The sequence below is a fragment of the Ursus maritimus genome, unplaced genomic scaffold, assembly GCF_017311325.1.
Source record: "Ursus maritimus isolate PB19 unplaced genomic scaffold, ASM1731132v1 scaffold_13, whole genome shotgun sequence".
Classification (NCBI taxonomy): Eukaryota; Metazoa; Chordata; class Mammalia; order Carnivora; family Ursidae; genus Ursus; species Ursus maritimus.
In genome coordinates this window covers 56255037-56275410 of record NW_024423675.1, presented here as the reverse complement: position 1 = coordinate 56275410, position 20374 = coordinate 56255037, and the positions used below count along the sequence as shown (strand labels likewise).

Sequence of the window (20374 nt, the reverse complement as noted above, 5' to 3'; positions counted from 1 at the left end):
AATCCTGATTGTCCATCATACTTACAAATAAAGATAAGGCCGTAAATATGTGTGTCTGTATGAACGCAACGTGAGAAATGCTGTTCCTTCCATGCCGACTCTGAGTCAAGACCTGCCCTTCGCTTTTCATTTTCTATTCTGTCTCCAATTCTTCTAAAACATTTATTCATCCTTCATAATTTTCTGAATATTTTTGCCAAACTCTGTTTTTACAAAGAACCCATTCACACGTTGCCTCCTCATCATATGAATAGTCACAAAAAGCAGCAGTAGGAATCTTCTGCAACTTTCTTGCCATGATATTTTTCTTTCCTTGGCCTTTAGCTTTGGAAAGGACCCAGATGAAAGACAAACAACTATAAATTGCTGTTTCAAATACAAAAATATTTTAAAGAGAAATTCACAGTGCAATACGGCCTTTTTTTAACACAATATTCACTTTAAAGATTGCTTTATAAATTTCACAAATTTTAAAATTTTTATACAAAATCTTTAGAAAAGTCACCTGTAAATCTGTTTGATTACAGTTCAACCATGCCTTTCAAGCATCAAGTAAATAAGCCAAACAAATATAAAATAAGCAATATCTAGAAGCCAAAAGAATATATATATCTTTTAAAAAAAAACCAGAATGGCATTGCTAGGGGAAAAAACCTTGTATTCAGACTCTAACTAATTAGCTGATTTCTAAGACTAATAAATATGAAGTAGTTTGTGTAAGAAAACCCCTGCGGGAGGGGCATGATTTGCTTCAAGAGTACAAATTTAATACACAAAGAATAAGTACTCTGTGATGTATAGAAGGGTTGAAGGATAGATAAAGAAACTCAGTTGGACATTAACTGATATAAACATCAAAGGGAAAGAATATTTTTCATGGGAAATAAAAGGTTTTGTTCTCATTTAAGATTGATTTGCTGCTGGCATTTTCTATGTGTCAGTGATGAAGCTTATCCCCTGGTTTTATACTAAACTGTTATGCAAACATAAATGAGTTAAAAATGATGTGCTATGTCCACCATTACAAAGGACATCACAATAAAGAAATTTAATTTCATAAGAACTTTAAAACTTTTTTATTTAAAAAGATTAAAAAAAAAACACACAGAAAACTCCGGAGACTAACATGACAAACAAAATTAGAGATCTCAACATGATTTTAGCACTTTTTCACTCAATATTACTTTTTAAAACCAATCCATGTTGATACATATAAATCTAGTTCTTTCATTTTAACTGCTTAATTATATTTTATCTTGTGACAATAGCTTGTTCACCCATTTTTTTAATTGATGAGCATTTATCTTGCTCCCACTTCTTTTTTTTTGCTATTACTAGAGTTGTTGACATTAACCTTCTTGTGTGTCTCTAAGGGTGCAGGTTGGGGAGATTCTCTAAGTTGTTTCCTAGAAGTAGAATATCCTGCATTATAGCCTTATAAATAATTTTTAAAGGCTTACTTCAACAGACTTACCTAAAGAAACTATTGTATTCAATACGTACTCTGAGAAGAGTAGACTTTAGGGTAGTGTATAGTATTATCCTGCCAATGAACTTGTTATTTTTTTTTTCACTTAAGCAAAAGTTCTGTTGAAATATTAATTACAGCCTAGTATGTCTTTCAGATGACATAGTTCTAGTTAGGTCTTTTTAAAAAATATTTTATTTATTTAGAGAGAGAGCATGAGAGAGAGAGAGAGCACAAACAGGGTGGGTAGGTGGTAGAGGGAGAGGGAGAAGCAGACTCCCCATTGAGCAGGGAGCCCTATGTGCCAGGGCTCCACCCCAGGACTCATGAGAGCATGACGTGAGCTGAAGACAGACGCTAAACCAACTGAGCCACCCAGGCGCGCCTCTCGTTAGGTCTCTAAAACTCCAGACAAACTAGGATCTGTTGGAATTCAGGTCCCCCAGACTCTTATTGTTAGGACCCATTTATCAAGTGGCTATTATGTTCCTGGTAGGGTTCTAGGCATTGTGCATATCTTCTCTAAATTCTTATACTTCTGCAAGATAGATACTATCTTCATCGTGAAGATGAGATAATTGAAGATGAGCGAATTGAAGCAAATTACGCAAAGTCACAAATCTAATATCCTGGAGCAGAGATTCCAACCCAGACCTGTCTCACCCACAAAGCTGTCATCTTTGATGACACCCTGCTGCCTTAATAAGGATGATACTCAGTGCCTTCCTTCCACCCTCTGTACTTCTGTTCCAATGTCCTGAAACCCTGTCTGTAGCATTTTCTTTGGACTCAGGATAAAAACTCCCAGTAGACTAACTGACATTTTTAGGGTTTTTTAATTATTCTGTGGGCTGTTTGTCAAAGGACATTAGTCTAATTGTACACTTTCTGATTCTAAATGTTAGTTATTTTTTTATCTTTAATACTGAGTTATTTTCAGTGAATTGTTAAATTCTTATTGTGTTCGTAGTTCAATTATAGTATAAGTTAAGAATGTATTTGTTTATGGTTAGTCTCAAAATTTCTATTCTAATTGATAGTTTTAAAGTGCAAGCTAATGACTAAAATGATCTAGTTCCAATTTTAGAGGCCAGATCTAGTACATACAGTAAGGTACCTAGAATTTAACACCTTTTTGCACACATTGTAAACTTAGATTATTTATTCTTCTAATAGCGAAAAACCTGATGTGTTATCCCAGGAGTTGGGGATGGAAGGGGAGAAATCAGCTGCTGAAGACCAGATGAGAATGAAATGGGAAAGCCTACATCAAGAATTTAGTACCAAGCAGAAGCTACTACAGAATGTTCTGGAACAGGAACAAGAGCAAGTGGTATCCAAACATTTTGATTTTATATATTAGCTAATATAAAAGATGTATAGCTTATGCTAATGGAATATTAACTGTGCACTAATATATAATTTCATTATCAATTCTAAAATAAGACATAAAGGAAATTATTCATCTTATATTTTTCTTAACAAGCATGTTTCATGTTTCCCTTAATAATTATATATTTATATGTGTAAATTTATTTGATTTCTAGGTACTCTTTTCCTCAGAGATGATTAATATCTGATGACCCATTAGCATGAACCCTTAAATTAGAGGCCCCCTTTTTTTTCACAACCTTAAAAATTAAGGTTTCAAGTCAAGGATATACACATCTAGGACAAGAGAAATTCAACAAATTTAGTTACTTTCTAGAAGTTAAATTGTCAAGTTATCTTATTTTCCACTGCTATTTCCAGTACTTAATAGTTTCAGAAGATCTTAATGAGAAACAGGTTGGGACCTCAGTGGATCTAAAAGGAAGGGGAAGCCAGTGGTCAGCTAGAATGATTACTGGCCAATCTGTAACCTTGGTCCCTAGTTAGGCAAGTACTGTGTGAGGTTGGACCTGTTTCCACAAAGCAAGCCAAATCCAGTGGAATTGACTATAGCAACAGAAGGTTCCAGGTAGATAATAACTATTAGTTCACTGTAAGCGGAAGCCAGAGAACATTTGAGAGTCAGAGGACTCGACCCCATAAAGAGTTAGTGCATGAGGTGGGAACCCAGGCAGGCCTGCGATGTTTACCACGCTGTGGCACAGCAGGATTTTGAAGCTAGAAGTCTAATCCTGGGTCCTGGGCCCACAGTGCTCATCTGGGCCATTCTGTGACAGTAGTATTATCAAAGTGAAGTCTAGGTCCTTTACTGTGGATCTGAGGAAGCTGCTATTCTCACTGATCTGACTAGGACTAGCTTCAGCGCTGGGAAAGGCTGAACCCAGAAGTGAAAGGGTATCAGTAACTGGAGTGCATCTGTGGAGGGAAAGGCAGGAGCCAACAAAGCAGGCACTATAAAGTGGATACAGCTTGCCTGGACTACCTGAAAAGAAGATAGTCTGAAGGTCACAATGTGTCCCCTTCTCTGTGTGCTCTGGAGCCATGCGTGTCTGTCTCATTTTACAAACTCTTATGTCAAGCCACCCTTTCTCACTCCTCTACTGTTCTGGCCAGGAGCCTTCTTTATCACTGTCCACATGAATAGCCACCAGCAGCAGCCCTGGGAAGCTTAGAGCATTCCATTCTTGGAAGTCGTTATCCCAGAATCCTTTTCCACCTTAAACTTTTGCGTGGACTTCCACCCTGTTGGAGTTAGTCCTTCTTCACATCCCTGATCAGACGTTTCTCAGACTCCTAGCCTGAATTCTTGATTTCTGATGTGAACCTCCTGGACTTGACCGCTAGCTTACGTTCATGTTCTGCTATTCCCCATTCCTTTGACTATAAGGGATATTTACAGTCCTAAATCATGGACTGTGGTCTTCTCTGACTATCCCAAGTCAGATAAATCCAAGGCATTTGCTTGTTGCTTCCTACTCTCCATTTGTTAAATGCCCAACCCCTGGATTCCACCTTTTGTCCATCCAACCTAAAGCATCTGCATGGTTCATCCAGCATTGCAGACTTCCTGGCTGTCTCGTCCGTGACCCACTCTTGTCTCGGAGAGCTATATTTTCTGTCAGTGCTGTGCTGTCACCCCAACATCCTCCATGTAAGCCTACCACAGGAGCCCTGCCTGCTGCCACTGACATTCCCCCATGATCCCTGGACTGTTAAAGTTTAGGTTCAGGTCCATATCTCATTGCCCTTTGGAATTGGAAATGGAAAGCATTGAATGTTCTTTATTGTATGGCCTTTTTTTAGCATTTGAGTCCTTTCTCTCCATAATCACTGGTCATTTGTACAAAGTGGCTCCTAGGTGGTTTTCTTCTCTTTGATGTGAAGAGGTGAGAGAAAAGGGGAGGAAGGAACAGTGTGGCCACCAGAGTTCCGCAGAAGAAAGGAGATGATCATTTAGTGAACATATTTTGTGTTCTGGGTGTAATTTCTAACAACACTGTGGTGAGGGTGACATTATCTCTACTTTGTAGATCTATAAACTAAGCCTTGGAGAGATTAGATGATTTCTCAGGGTCTTGTGACTAAGAAGAAGCAGAGCTAGGATTTGAGTGCAGGTTTGTCCAACTCCAGAGTCCCTCCTTTTTCATACTACCTTACTGACAGTTTTATATACTGGATACATTAGCTGTCTCAAGTATAAAAACAAGCACTTATTTTTGACCTAAAGTTCACTAGGTCATCTAGCCTGAGGATGAAATATGGATGGCTCCCACTCCTAGGAACCTGTAAGCCAACCAAGGAAATAGTTTATACATTTCTGAGAAATTAAATAACCGTGGTAGGCTCTGTAAGCAGGAGTTAAAAGGGAAGCAGAAGTAAAAAAATAGAAAGCATTGTAGTAGGTGTGGAATTTAAGGAAGTGGATTTTAAAGAGGTGCTGTGTGATGGATGCTCTAGCTACAGGGGGAGATGAGTCGGGCATGTTTAGAGGATAGTGAGTGATCAGCCTGAGAAGCAAGGTGAGAATGAGACATTCTATAAATTATAGGAACTGAATTTGATTGGAAACATCATTCAAAAGTTTGAGAGCTAAGCGATATCATGGTCCTTATCAGGCATTGTGTGTGCCTACAAGAGTTTAGGGGAGGTTAAATGAATGAAGAAAGCATAGGGATTAGTCTAGATCTGGTATCTAGGATGGATATTTCATCATGGGTAGTTTAAAACCAAGAAAAGTTGAAAGAAAGGCTGTGATAGATTTCAGGCATTTTCCCCACCACTTTGTTTTTGTTTTTGTTTTTAAGTCCATCAGTGGAAACATTGCCATTGCTGAGGTCACCATGTTTGGTGAATGTGGTATGTCAAAGAGGTCATATTTCTCTAGAAGAGGTTTTTATAAGGACAGGTTTTCCAGCATCTGCTTCAATGTGCAGTTGTAAATGATGAAACCTAAACATAGTATATATGCTCTTCAATAAGTGCCCCTGTTTGCCTACAGCTCTACAGCAGGCCGAATCGTCTCCTATCTGGTGTGCCACTGTACAAAGGGGATGGGCAGACCCAAGACAAATCTGCAGTGACATCTTTGCTGGACGGATTGAACCAGGCCTTTGAGGAGGTTTCATCCCAGGTAGAGCTGCACTCTTGGCTTGCTCATGGATCTTGGTCTCCATGAAGTTGTTCCACCTCTGGGCATGAACGGTTGAGACCCAACACTAGTGATTAGCCCTGAAAGGCAGAGCCATTGGACCCTGACATCTCATCCCATCTCATCATTTTTCTTTGATCCTTCAAAGCACTATAATTAATTCTATGCCCCCCCTTTTTCTCAGGGTGGGGGGACAAAGAGGCAGAACATTCACTTGGAACAGAAGTTATATGATGGGGTCTCAGCTACCTCTACATGGTTGGATGACGTTGAGGAACGTTTATTTGTTGCCACAGCACTTTTACCAGAAGAAACGGAAGCTTGCCTCTTCAACCAAGAGGTAAGTTTGGCAGCTGGTGTCTGTGAGAATGTGATATTACAAAGCACTTGAAATTTTGGTGTTGGATAATTAATGTATAAGGAAGGTCAAACATAGAACGGTTCTAATAAAGTACAAATTACGTATATTTCCAAACTGCATAATACAAAAGAGTACTGCCTAATATGAAAAGCTCCCAGGGATACTCATGTTTTGCATTTTTATTCTCTATCTTGTGTATGTAGGAAGAAGAAAAAAATAGAGGACTCTTTGTAGAAACTTGTTGTGTATTGCAAATTTTCTACATATGAAACATAGGCTAAAAAATAGTGTATGAGTTTCTAAATATCCCTTTACAAATCTTACTTTTCACCAAATACATATTATTATTAGCTAATGATGTAGAATTTCTGAGAAAAATCTCTCCAACAGCAACTTGCCTAATATTTGTAGCAGTGGAAGTGGGTCAGCTTGCCTTAGGTATAATTACCACTGAATAGTAAGAGAGATATAGTAGACTTTCTCTGAGGAAATGACTTAATTTGTATATAGATTCATAGATCTAAGCCTTGAAATGTGCTTTCTCTTTTATCAACTCTAGACTCTTGCTAAAGATATTAAGGAAATGTCTGAAGAAATGGATAAGAACAGGAACTTGTTTTCCCAAGCATTTCCAGAGAATGGTGATAACCGAGATGTCATTGAAGACACTTTGGGTTGTCTTTTGGGCAGGTTGTCCTTGCTAGACTCAGTAGTAAATCAACGCTGTCATCAGATGAAGGAAAGACTTCAGCAAATACTAAATTTCCAGGTAAGACATCAAGAGATGGTTGACCATTCTCTAGCTATATTCAGTAATAAGCAGGATATCTTTTTGAGGTACGATAGAGACCTATTTTTTTTTTTTCAAATGTACAACAAAAGCAAGAACATTATGGAAAAACAAGGGAATAGAACCCTAGGATTAGGAAACTAAGAGGTTTACATTCCTAGAAATGGAGGTTTGAGAAAACCAATCAAGCAAACTAAGGGCTGAATAGAATTTTAAATTCAACCAATAAATCATAGGACTATATTATAATTTTCAATTGATAATTGGAATTTAAAACATAAGACCAATGTTTATTTAAAATATATGACCAAAGAAATATGCAGGAAGTGCCGCAACACAGAACCAGGGGCCATTGAAAGTGACTATGGCCTACCTCTGCCTGCATTAAAAATGTATAGCGTTGGGGTACCTGGATGGCTTAGTCAATTGAGCATCTGATTCTTGATTTCAGCTCAGGTCATGATCTCAGGTCGTGAGATTGAGCCCCACTTTAGGCTCTGTACTCAGTACAGAGTCTACTTGGGATTCTCTCTTTCCCTCTGCCACCCCCCCCATCCCCCTGTCATTCACTCTCTAAATCAATCAATCAATCTTAAAAAAAAAAATTTATGGAACTACTTCCCAATTCTAACTCCTCAGATTTATTTCCTTTTAGCCCTAGAACTAGAGTTCCACTGGCAGCTGAAAAATTATCTGCTTATGAATCTTTTCTTTTGACTACAAACTTTAGCAAATGCAAAAGCCACTGATAAACTTTGGGTTGATTTCCATTCCTAATAAAAAGCACCTTTTGAGAATATTTAAGTTTTAACTGAGATTTATTTATTTGTTCGTTTGTTTGAGAGAGAGGGGAGAGAGAGAGATGGGGGGGAGGGACAAAGGGAGAGAGAGAATCTTAAGCAGGCTCCACGCCCAGTGCAGAGCCTGATGGGGGGGCTCAATCTCATGACCCTGAGATCATGACCTGAGCTGAGATCAAGAGTTACACACTTAACGGACTGAGTCGCCCAGGAACTCCTAATTGAATTTTATTTTTAACAAAAGTATAAGATTTGTAAAATAGATAAAACGTAATTAGGGCTAAGAGTTTATATAAAATTTTGATTTGTAAAAAAATTACTGTTAAAATGTGAAATGTAGCATCAGCCAAGAAACGTGGAATTTTCTAGATATTCACCTAGAGGGACAAATCATCACTGCCTTTCAGTAATTTGTATCCTTAAAACTACAAAGTAAAATTATAAGACCAATTTTTGTATCCTTTTTTTATTCATGAAGAATTTTCACCTATATTATTGTCTTTAATCTTCACAACATACCTCTCAGCTAAGCATTGTTCTGATATTCATTTCGCAAAGTCAGAAGAGCAAAAATTAAGAAGTCTCTAAAACGAACCCTCCTGGGTTCAAATTCTGGTTTTGTCCCCTACTGCTATATACCCTTAGCTGCTTCTCTAAGCCTTAGCGTCCTTGACTATTAAGTCACACCCATCCTAATGGTCTTGTGGGGTTTTTTGAGGATAAAATTAATAAAAATGTGTAAAATATTTTGAACAGTGTCTGAAACATAGTAAGCACTTAGTTTTATTATTGTTGTTACTATTAATAGTAGTATTTGTTATAACATATACAGAATCTGAAACCAATATAAAGATTAAATTACTTCTCTAAGATTACTCAACCCTCAAGAAACTGGAGCCAGGATTTGACTCAAAGAATATTTTTATATTTTATATCATTAGGGTGCTAACAGGGGACATGGAGAATAGTAGACCTCTTCAAGATGTATTTTGAAAACAGAATCAAAGGAGCATGTTTGTGTGTGGTTTAGATATGGAGAATGAGATAAAAGGGCACTGCTGGGGAAGTCCAGGGACTCGGGCTGACAGGACTGGTGCAGAGCAGTGCCCTTGACCAATGGGCAAGGCTGAGTCACTGTCTGGACAAAGATATGCTGTAGAACAAAGATACTCAGGTGAATAGTCACAGTAGACATTTGGGTATGCAAGACTATGGCTTCAAGGAATGACCTGGACTAGATATTTGCATTTGTATAAATTATGTTGCATAGTTCATAGAGAGGAAAGCACATTTCACTTGGAATCAGAAAAACTGGGCTTGCTTATTTGGGTATTTTGTTTTGGATGCAAGATCTGATTGCATGCCCACGTATACACTATCTGTCTAAAATCAGCTAAACTGTTGTGCAGTTTATGGAAACTTGTTTCATTACTCTAAAATGCACCTTGAGTAAAGTAATGCACTGAGTTTTAACAGCATGCTGGTAGGTCTATCAGCCATAAATGAGGGGAGTTAAAAGTGCAAATGTGTGTGTCACTTGGAAGCATAGTTCCCTTTACAAATTGCATTACTATGCTAGTGTCTTCAGTACTTTAAAATTTTTATTAGTAATTATAGCCAGTCAGATTAAAATATGAACTAAGCATGAATACTCTGGAACTGATTTTCTGTAGAGGACCAAGAGAAGAACATATAATCATGAAATTCTCTTTAAATCATGTTCTCTATTTTTCTTCTGCCAACAAGTTTCTACTTGTTGGTGGCCAGCTCACGAACAACTGACATTTCAAAATGTTTGTGTTCCAATTTAATTGAAAGAAAGAGTTCCAATGTTAATATAATTAAAGGTCAAGTCACAAACCATTATTTTACTTTGTACCAAGCACCTGGTATGCTGTCCGTGCTCAGTAGTTAATGGGACGGTATGCCTTTGTTTTCCATTTAACTTTTGAGTATTAGCTTTTGCCAGACTGTTAACCTTACCCTAGACCCAACAGACAATCTGGAAGAATGTGTTGATGATATGTAAATATATATTATCTCCATGGAATCACAGCAAGTTAATCATCAATTATTCTATTAAAAAAGTTTTTACCTATAGACTTAATCCCAAATAAATTTACTGGACATTTTTATAATTGAGTATTTTAAGTTATTTAAAAACTGAAAAAAATGAAAGAATTCTTTATTAAATGAGTGAGGCAGCACAGAGGATTTGAAAACTTGAAACCTTTTATGTACCTGTTTCTCAAAAAGCAAGAGTCCTGCCTCTTTATGTCCTACAAGCAATGCCAGTGGCTACAGGATAAAACTTGTGATTTCTGATATGTGTGTAATATAGACACGCCCTAATTATCTTGCTGTGTCACACGTGCAGTAACGAAAAGCAGTTAAAACCTTTGGATTTTCATTTTTAAGAAAATACCAACATCCATGGAGCACCTGAGTGGCTCGGTCCATTAAGCGTCTGACTTCAGTTCAGGTCATGATCTCGGGGTCCTGGGATCAAGCCCCACTTCAGGCTCCCCACTCAGTGGGGAATTTGCTTGTCCCTCTCCCTCTCCTTCTGCCCCTCCCCCTGTTCGTGCTTGTGCACATGCACGTCCTCTCTGTTTCTCTGTCTCTCTCAAATAAATATATAAAATCTTTTTTTTAAAGTTTTAAAAAAGTACCAACATCCATATGGTTACTAACACCTCTTAAAGTCTCTTATTTAGTAATTTTTAAATCAATCATATTCTTGGCTTTAGTGCCTTCTTGGCTGGTCCCTTCCAGTAATTAGTGAGGCCTTGAGAAATGTGAACTCTGTTTTCTGTTACCTTGAGTAGAATATAATTAAGACAGAAAATATGTTATTAAAAATATAAAGATGATGTACAGGAAATATATCTGTAATCTTCATTTCTTTTTTTTTTAGTTTATTTATTTATTTAAGTAATCTCTATACCAAACTCATGACCCCGAGATCAGAAGTCACATGCTCTTCCAACTGAGCCAGCCAGGCGCCCCCATAATCTTCATTTCTCACCCATGATATATTATTTAGACTGATCTACTCATTTAGATGAACTGAATTACTGTTGTTCTAAATATATGTCTCTAATAGAGACTTTTTCTTTTGAGTCTGTTCAAATGAATGGGAAACATCTTTTCCTAGGCACACAAACAGATAAATATGTCATCGTTCTAATGGCCCACATGGCCTCACCCTAAGCACGGTTGAATAATACAAACATTGCTATAATTCATAAGCAAAAACCTTGCTTTTGGCATCATTTGCCAGGACTGTTACAACAATTTCCTAGTGAATCCGCCACGAGGCTTGCAGACTGGTTTGGATTTTGGTTAGTGACAGTTATTGCCTCTTTGGATCGCATGCTTTTCTCTAATGTTCATGTGCATTTTTTTTTCTTTTTCTTTTTACTGCATAATCCACTCACTGGTTTGTTTTCTAGCCTTGCATTTTGTGTTATAAGGCTGGCACACATCCTTAAAGATGTTTTTTTCTTCCTTGGTGTGATTATCTTTCTCCTTGTAGATAGTCAGATTTTTGCATCTTGATGATGTGTCCTTGTATATATATCATCAGCCCCCGGAGAAGAGGATGTGATGAGTCAAACTTCAGCCTCTGCTGAACAACCAGACTATCGTATATGTTTGCTGACATTTTAGGAGGAAAAACTAGGAATTATTCAGATTTTGCTCCAGTTCATTATACCCTGTAGAACTCAGGACCAAAATTCTGATAGTTAACTTCTTTTTGTATAAATATAACTCAATATAAATATATTTGGACTTTTAAGTGAGTAATCTTTATGAACAAAAGGCTTTGCTAAGGTCTTTTTGTGTTATCTCTTCATATGTCTTTGGTCATCATGGATAAAATTTATTTTCTACACTTCTGGGTGGCTTTTTATAAGCTTGGACAAATTCTCTGAAAATAGAAAAACGGAAGTGTGAGAGAGAGGGAATGAGGGGAGAGAGGAGAAAAGAAATTATATTCTTCCTAAGAATCACATTTTTTCATTAAATTTAAGATGTCATTTTAAATAAAGTTTGGACTTATCTGTAAAGTAAAAAATATCTTAAAATTTTGAAATAAAATAAAATAATCATATTTTTTCCCAAATAAGGGTAGCAGCTGTAGGTTGTTTCACTAAATAGAAGTCATTAGTGTAATATTTCCACTGCAGTGTTTAAATGTGCACATCTATTTCAAGCCTACCAAGAAGATGAGGGTGACTAGTATTGCCTTTTATTTGTATACTTCGTCACCATTTGTATTGGGTTGGAAATGCTTCGTGTAACAAATTCTTCAAAAGTCAGTTATAACACTTAAATTGTCCCCACTTCCTTTCTCCTTCCCCCAGGACAGTATTGTTTCTTCTGGACATTAAATTCCTACACCGATATGTTATTTCTAAGAATGTGTGTTATATTTACCACCCTTTCGAATTCCCGGTTACAGATATTAAGTCTTCCTATTGCTTTCCTCTTTAGAATGATCTGAAGGTGCTGTGTACATCGCTGGCTGACAACAAATACATCATTCTGCAGAAACTGGCGAACGTGTTTGAACAGCCTGTGGCAGAACAAATAGAGGTATTTACAGCTGCCTTTTTCCGGAAGAGCAAATGCATAGCGTAGATCTGATTTGCTGGGAGATTTCAGATATTCTACAAAAAATGAATGGTTTTCTATAGCATTCTTGTTGGTCATACATTTTGTCTTTAAGTGCCAGGTTTGAGTGACTGGCCAGGTGACACGGACTCTGTCACTTCCTTCTGTACGGAACTAGGAACTAGGACGTAGGTAAGGTGTCAGTGACAGATGATGACCTGAAGAGGTTTGCCACCTAATACTGGGATTAGACAGGAGCCTCAGTGACATAGGACAGACAGTCTGACTGTTCTGGGGCAATACAGATAAAGCACTCAGACATTCAGAAGGGGGCCGACTGCCTCCAGCAAGGGTAGTATCCGGGGAAATTTTGTAAAGGAAAATTGGAACCAGACTGAGAAGTTTGGACACACAGAGACTGGGAAGAAAGCTATCCAAGTCAAGAGGACAACATGAACAAAGGCATAAATGGTAGACAATTCAGAGCACTTCCAGAGAAAAGCAAGTTATCCTATTTGGATGAACTTGTGATGAATGAAAACAATTGAGAGGAAGTAAGTTTGGATGAGTACATTCGAGGCAACTTGTAGAGCCTTCTGAATGTCAGAGAATTTGGACTTTATGCTACAAACCAGTGATCTCTAAACCATATCGCTGGCATACCCCATTAGTTTAAAAAATAAGCACACACCACAAGTTATGTGTATTTACCTATTTATGAATTGTAAACAGGTACTGTGTTACAAAGCATATGCACAAATGAAAATTCAGAAGAAGGTGGTTGAATGTAAAGGAAAGATACAGTGTTTTGTCCTCACAAACCATCTCATACACTCGGGTACTTGCACACACCTTGGGGCCCCCCGGCAGTGCAGACTCACCGGGGATGTTTGAAGGCGAGAACAGGTGTCAGTGCCAGGCCCTGCTTCTGGGTGGTGGACATGACCGTGCCAGGTCAGGAAGCAGGATATGCCTCAAGAGGCTTCACGTAGCTGCACTGAGGGGAATTCAATGAGAATTCTAACTTGTGTGATGTCACTGAAACAGGGAAGAGAGAAGAAATGGGGAGGATGTTACACATAATGTCTCCTGTTTCCCAAACTAAGTAGTTATGAAAAGTATGTGTTTTAATAGAATTTTCTAACCCAATTTCAGTAGACCTCGACAGGTTCTATGAGTAGACCATAGAGAATCACCTGTAATAGAAACCCCCCGAAATATTTCTCCAAATAGAAATCTAGATCTGTCTGTCTATCCATCCATCTGCGGAGATCATCTAAAATAATTTGCAAAATTATGTGTGAATGTGGGGGCGTCTGGGTTGCTCAGTGGTTAAGCGTCTACCTTTGGCTCAGGGCGTGATCCCGGAGTCCTGGGATCGAGCCCCATGTCGGGCTCCTCCGCTGGGAGCCTGCTTCTCCCTCTCCCACTCCCCCTGCTTGTGTTCCCTCTCTCACTGGCTGTCTCTCTCTCTCTGTCAAATAAATAAATAAAATCTGTAAAAATAATTATATGTGAATGTCTATTTTTCTTGACCATAATTCCATCTGCTTTTTAAAACAAATCCCTCATTCCCCCAAATTAAAAAGCAATCTTCTATGTTGTATCTTCTACTTGAAAGGAACTTCTTTTTTATTTTTACTTTTTTTTTTTTTTTTGGCTTTTAACATACCTGATTCCAAAAAAGAGTTCAGCAGCTATAGTAATGGTTTGCCTTGAATTTCTAATGTGAAATATAGGATATGTATGATCACAAGTAAAATTTTTACTAATTATTGACCAGTATCACTAAAGTGAATCCCACAGATAAAAATAAATAGCTAGACTATTTCTTTGAATAAATGGAAAACACCAAAAAAAAAAAAAAAGTGCTAATTCCACCCCTACCCAGCTTGGGTTAAAAAGATAATAATAGCAGGAGACATGAGGATGATACCTCTCAATATATTGATCTTTTGAGCCATGTCATTTTCATCTAGAACAGACTTGTCCCCACAAGCCTGGTGCACAGCTGACTTCAGGGACCTCCCTTTACCACTGTTCTGAGAATTTCCATCACTTTTCCTTCTGTTGGATCTTCTCTTTTCTGAGTCTCAAGCCTGTCTTTATTACATTGCTTCCTTGTTTTGTTAGTACATATTCTTATAAGAAAGGATGCATGTTAGATGTATTTTTTAATATTTTGCCAATCTGAAAAATTTCGTATACTGTGTTCACACTTTATTGATAACTTGACTCACTATAAAATTCTTGGCTGGAAATCAGTTTTCTATAGAGTTTTGGGGCACCTCATTTTTTTCAACTTGGCTTTTTCAACTTGGTGTTGGCTTGAAGAATCTAAAATCATTCTAATTCCCAGAGGTGTCTCACTGGTCTGAAATTTCACAGTGACACACCTTGTGAAGGGTTGGTTTTATCCACTGGGCTGGAAGTTCAGTATGCTGTTTTGTTTTTTTTTGTTTGTTTGTTTTTTTGTTTTTTTTTGGCAGCTCTCATCTTTCCATTTTGGAAGATTGTCTAATGATTTAGTATTTTTCATTCCTCCATTTTATCTGTCTTTTTCTGGAACTCTTTTTAGGCAGATGTTGGATAGACTGGTCCAGTCTTCTAATTTTTTTATTAAGAGACAGTCTGCTCCATTTTTTTGGAAGACTTTCTTGATTTCAACTCTCAACTTTCCTACTGAATTTTTATTTCTGCTCTCATCTGTTTCATTTTCCCCGAGCTCGTTTTAGTTCTCTGAGTGATCCTTTTTTTGTAGTATTCTGTTCTTTTTCTAATAGATGCATTATCTTTTGTAATCTTTCTAGATATGTTAATGATTTCTTGGCCAAAGTTTTATTTTTCCTGTTTAGTCTGTTTCCCTTCAGCCTGCTTTTGTTTATTTTAGTCTCCATCTTTTATGTAGGCGGCTTTTCTGAGATTACGGAAATTCTTTTGTTGTCTGTTCACATTTAGGATGGAGAACTAAACAGCCGAATGGGAACTTTGTGTATGGATGTGGCTTGATGGTTTTGAGATTTACTGAACATTGGGCTGTGTGGGCTATTTGTTGGAGAATTCTTGTGTCCAGTGTTTAGATTTATCTATTGGTCTTTCTATATTTTCTCTCCTCTCTTGTCTGGAGACTAGAGGTCAGGCTGCAATACCTTAGAAGATGTGGGGGCTCCCACATTTAGCATTCTGTGGGCATTCGGTCACGTATCCCCTGTTTTCAGTCAAGTACTCAGACCTGCAACTATGTCTAGTGCCCCTCAGTCCAGAGACTGTTTTACCTTCTCTAGAAAATAAACTCCACATCTTTCCTAGAGAAGGAAAAGGGCAACATGGAGTGAGGAAGAGGCTCCGGAAATTTCACTGCTCTTTAAGCAGCTTTTTACCAAGTATCCTTATTTGGGGCCCCATCCCACCCACCCAGAGTGCCAGAGACTCCTGTTGCTGTAAGTTTAGTGATGTAGATCTCCCATGAGCTTAGGATTCAGCTTTCTCAGATTTTTAAGTCAGTTATCCTGTATCCTTCTGAATTTCAGCTTTTGAAATTTTGTTGGTGTGGCCTTCTTTCCTGTTTCTCTGCCCTTGTAGATTTATGGGTTGGGGGGCACCAAAAAACAAGCAAACAGAATGTTTACTGTGGTTGTAGCGGTGATTCAGGAAGGAGAAAATAAGACACATGTGTTTCATCTGCCATCTGGAGTCCATGTTCTTCTCATCCTTCAGGGCAACTGAGGTTGTGTTTCTTCCAAAAGTCTACTTAGACTGCTCTAAAATCCACTGTTGTCTCTCTTCTCCAGGCCCCTCTAACAGGGGTGAGTTGCATCAAGTTGAGTACCTGATTGGATTTACCCTTGTTTTGTTTTGCTGTTTACTCTGGTTTCCTAACCAGACTGTAAGCTCTTTGAAGGCCAGGGTGAGAGCTTGTTCTCCTTTTACAGAACTCACACTGGGAAGATGAGGCTTAGTGCCAGCAGCCACTTTAATAGTTGTTGATCGCTTGCTTTTCTACTAAACAAAGAGTGAGCTTTCCGTGACCATGTTGTGACATATTTTCCTCTTGCCTCACTGAATCTCTCTCCAAAGATGCTCGAGATGCATCTCAGGAAACAAGAACGTCTTCCCCTGGAAAATCTTAGGCCAATGCCTTTTCTAACCATGTCCTAGGTCATGCTTCTTTTTCAGGTGTTGTTATTTACGAATTCCCATATTTGGCTAAGGAAGCCATTGTCCTCTCAACCCTCCACGAGAAGTCCCTCCTACTTCCTTACCTGTGAGGTAGCTGACTGTGGTATAATAAAGGGCCTCCTTCTCTTTTCTGTATACTAGATGGTCAGGGTTTTTATGCTATATTAAAATGACTCCTTTTGTAGGCATTGAAACTGTTTAATGTGGAAAGAGCAAATAGACACAATAATCACATTTCGTGTGGGAAATTGTTTATGGGAGTTTTGATGAAATATCATAAATCTTACATAGGCAATACAAGAGGCTGAAGATGGGCTAAAGGAATTGGATGCAGGAATCATCGAATTAAAAAAGCGTGGGGACAAGTTGCAGATTGAGCAGCCATCCATGCAGGAACTGTCCAAACTTCAGGTACGGTTTTCTACCAGCAACATTCAGCTTCCATGACACATCCTAACTGGAAGTCAAGGAAAAATTATTCTCTGTATTTTCTCGTTTTGTTTTGTTTTTTCTATAAAATTCATGTCATTTGGGTCCTAGTCTTTATTCCAAACAACACTTAGAAAATTTTCTGGAACTTTTACCAGGTTTAATGTGATAAAATAAATTGTATTCTCAAACTTCTAAGATTTTTTGTCTGACATTTACTTTATTATTAATCCAGTTGTTAAGCATTGTGGTATATATACCTCTAGTTGTGCCATATTATTTTCTACTCTAAAAAATATAATAATTATCACTCCAACCTGGAAAAGTTAAAAGATGGATATCTACCCTGTATTGTAGTGTACCTCAAAAAAGTATTTTAAAGAAAAAAATGCTCAAGCTAATATTTTTTAGCAAGTAGTTTTTCTCCGGTGTTCAAACGTATAGGTAATCTTTCATACATGTCTGAATGGAAGAGAGACACAGTTTCAGTACCAGACCAACAGAAACAAAATAAACGAGAAAGTAGGTGAAATCTAAATAGGTTTCCCAGCATCCTTCAGGAGTAGGAAATAATTTGGGGTTAATTTGTTTTCTTAGATCAGGCTGCAAGGCAAAAATCCAGTATGGGGATGGTAGGAAGGAACTGAGATATTAGACCAGCAAATTTTAGCAGTTGACAGAATTGAAATAAGAAAGAATAAATAAGAATAAGAAAGAATTGTGTACAGTGAAACACACACGTTAAGCTTTCTCTGTGTTACAGAGAACCATTGAGGGATGGATAGCAACTCCAGCACAGGGTCACAAGTTCTTCCTTTTGAGAAAATAAAATAGGTCTTATTTTAAAAAGAACATGCTTCATTTTAACTGTCTCATTCCATTATCTAACATTTCACAATGTCATGAGCCCAATGCCCCGACTTTGCCCTTAGACAGTTTTCCAACAGTGCTTAAATGTCAGGTGGAAGAGTCAAACTTCATAGTTGTAAATGGGCATTAAAGTTGAACTTTTCCAGATTGAGCCATTCTGGACTGCTAAACCTTAATATGATACATTAATCAGGTCCATATGGTTCAAATAAATTTTGTGTTTGGTGTATCATCATCTCCTAAAATGTCTTTCCAGTTTAAATAGTTATTTATTTACTCCACCACATTTGGCAAAAACAGTGCCTTTTTAAATCTTAAAGCGTTCCGTTCACATTAAACTCCTCTGTTTCTCTAGCTCTTTATTTAGGGAACAGTCCAAAATCTGATCATTATTTAGCAGATCAAATGCGAAAGATACTTTAGTCAATTACTCTAAAGTTATGTAAATGTTAAGAACATTACAAAAATGAGAATTACATGAGAAAATTAGAATTTGCACTTACATTTCCCTCAGGCACATGAACAACTTTTCAACATTTTAACCCCATATCCTACCGTAGACTGTTGATACCCTGAGAAGAGAGCTGTCGAACCTACCTCATTTCATCTCTAGCCGGTATTTCTGCATATCCTTTGGAATAATAAATATTTAGCTTATCTTTTTCAAAGGAAGTTTTCAAAGAGACTCATGAGAAAGACAGGCAGTGCTCTGCACAGAGAGTATCACCACTGGTCAGATACCCAAAGGTGTGTTCTTGGTTGGGTCATGGACTTGGTAGGTAATATGCTTATCAGAGAAGAGTCACCACATGAGTTGAGAGTGAATATCACCGTCTCTGTTTTGTAGGACATGTATGATGAACTGATGATGACCATTGGCTCCCGGCGGAGTGGGCTGAACCAGAATCTTGCACTCAAGAGTCAGTATGAAAGGGCCCTGCAAGATCTGGCTGACCTGCTGGAGACTGGACAGGAGAAGATGGCAGGCGGCCAGAAAATCATTGTGTCCTCCAAAGAGGAAATTCAACAACTACTTGACAAACATAAGGTAAAGAGAGAGAGAGAGAAAGAGAGGGAAAATGTAGTTGCAAAAGCATATTCTCACTCACTGGTATGTATCTACTGAGTAAAACCTGTTATTAATGTTTTATGAGTTCCTCCTTGAATAAATTACTCTCTAAAATGGTCAACAAATGTGTAGTCAAACCCATGGACATTGAATAGCACAGAAAAATTATAGAGGATATGTTCCTATAATTTTGTGAGTTAAAAAAGACTACAGAGGCACCTGGGTGGCTCAGTTCATTAAGTGTTCGACTCTTGATCTTGGCTTAGTTCTTGATCTCAGGATCATGAGTTCAAGCCCTGTGTTGGGCTCCATGCTGGGTGTGGAACTTACTTAATTAAAAAAAAAAAAAAAAAGAATACCAACATTCCCAGTAATTTTAATTATCACTTCCTCATTAGTATTAACCAGGCTTTTTCCCTTCATTTACTGAAACCAATGGGAAACTTGACTTTCTTCAAAGTGCCCAGCTTCCTTCTTAACTCTCTTTTGATTTGTCCTTGTGTCCTTCATGCCCATTTTTCATCTGGCCCTAAGTATTCTCTCTGCCTTCCCTTGTCCTGGCCAAAGTCCTCACTGTGCCCTTGGAAAGCAGAGCTACCTACTCAGCTGTGAGATTGGGTATCTGTCTCTTATGCGCATCCCTCAGCTCTTCTGGCCTGTAAGCACATGCTCCTCTGGTTGCTGTGGGCCTCCAGAGTTTATTCCTGGGGACAATGAGTCCTTTTACTACAGGATCAAACTTGGTAAGCCTGAGACTGCCCTATCGGTATGTGCCATAGCCAAACTCAAGTTAGACACTGCTCCTTAGTAAAGGAGTGCCTGTTTAATTTGCACAAACAAGTAACTCTTGCATTTTTAGAATGACTGCAGAAAGAGTCATTTTGCCATCCAGAAACCCAAACTCTCAGGCTATAGGAATGTCATACATGGAAACTTTGAAAACCCCACTGGGTTATAGATAGTTAACATTTTTACCATTATGTAGCTCTGCAGTGGCTTATAAAGGTGAATTTTTTTTTTTTTTTTTGGAATTGTACTTCTTGCTATTTTTCCCAGAGGTTTTTTTTGTCCAAAACTTTGTGATTTATTAAAGTCTTATCATTTGGCTTTGAAAACATTGCTTTAAAGTTTACAGCTGGTTTTCTTCAAATCTTTGACAGCAGCTATAAAATATCATCCTGAGTTATTCCAGAGAGGAAGTTAGGATCAATGCGTATAAATAACAGAGACGTGGGCCCAATAGGTAAA

The 20374-nt window shown here is 37.9% G+C and overlaps 1 protein-coding gene across 1 annotated transcript in view; it reads left to right on the top strand.

Annotated features, from left to right (window-relative positions):
- Positions 1-20374, top strand: part of SYNE1 (spectrin repeat containing nuclear envelope protein 1) — a 442550-nt gene that overhangs the window by 320553 nt on the left and 101623 nt on the right. Inside the window, exons 99-105 of the mRNA XM_040627972.1 lie at positions 2645-2801; positions 5859-5990; positions 6193-6348; positions 6929-7138; positions 12460-12561; positions 17050-17169; positions 18905-19105. Of these exons, the coding sequence (XP_040483906.1) occupies positions 2645-2801; positions 5859-5990; positions 6193-6348; positions 6929-7138; positions 12460-12561; positions 17050-17169; positions 18905-19105 (1078 nt within the window). The remainder of the gene's footprint in view (positions 1-2644; positions 2802-5858; positions 5991-6192; positions 6349-6928; positions 7139-12459; positions 12562-17049; positions 17170-18904; positions 19106-20374) is intronic.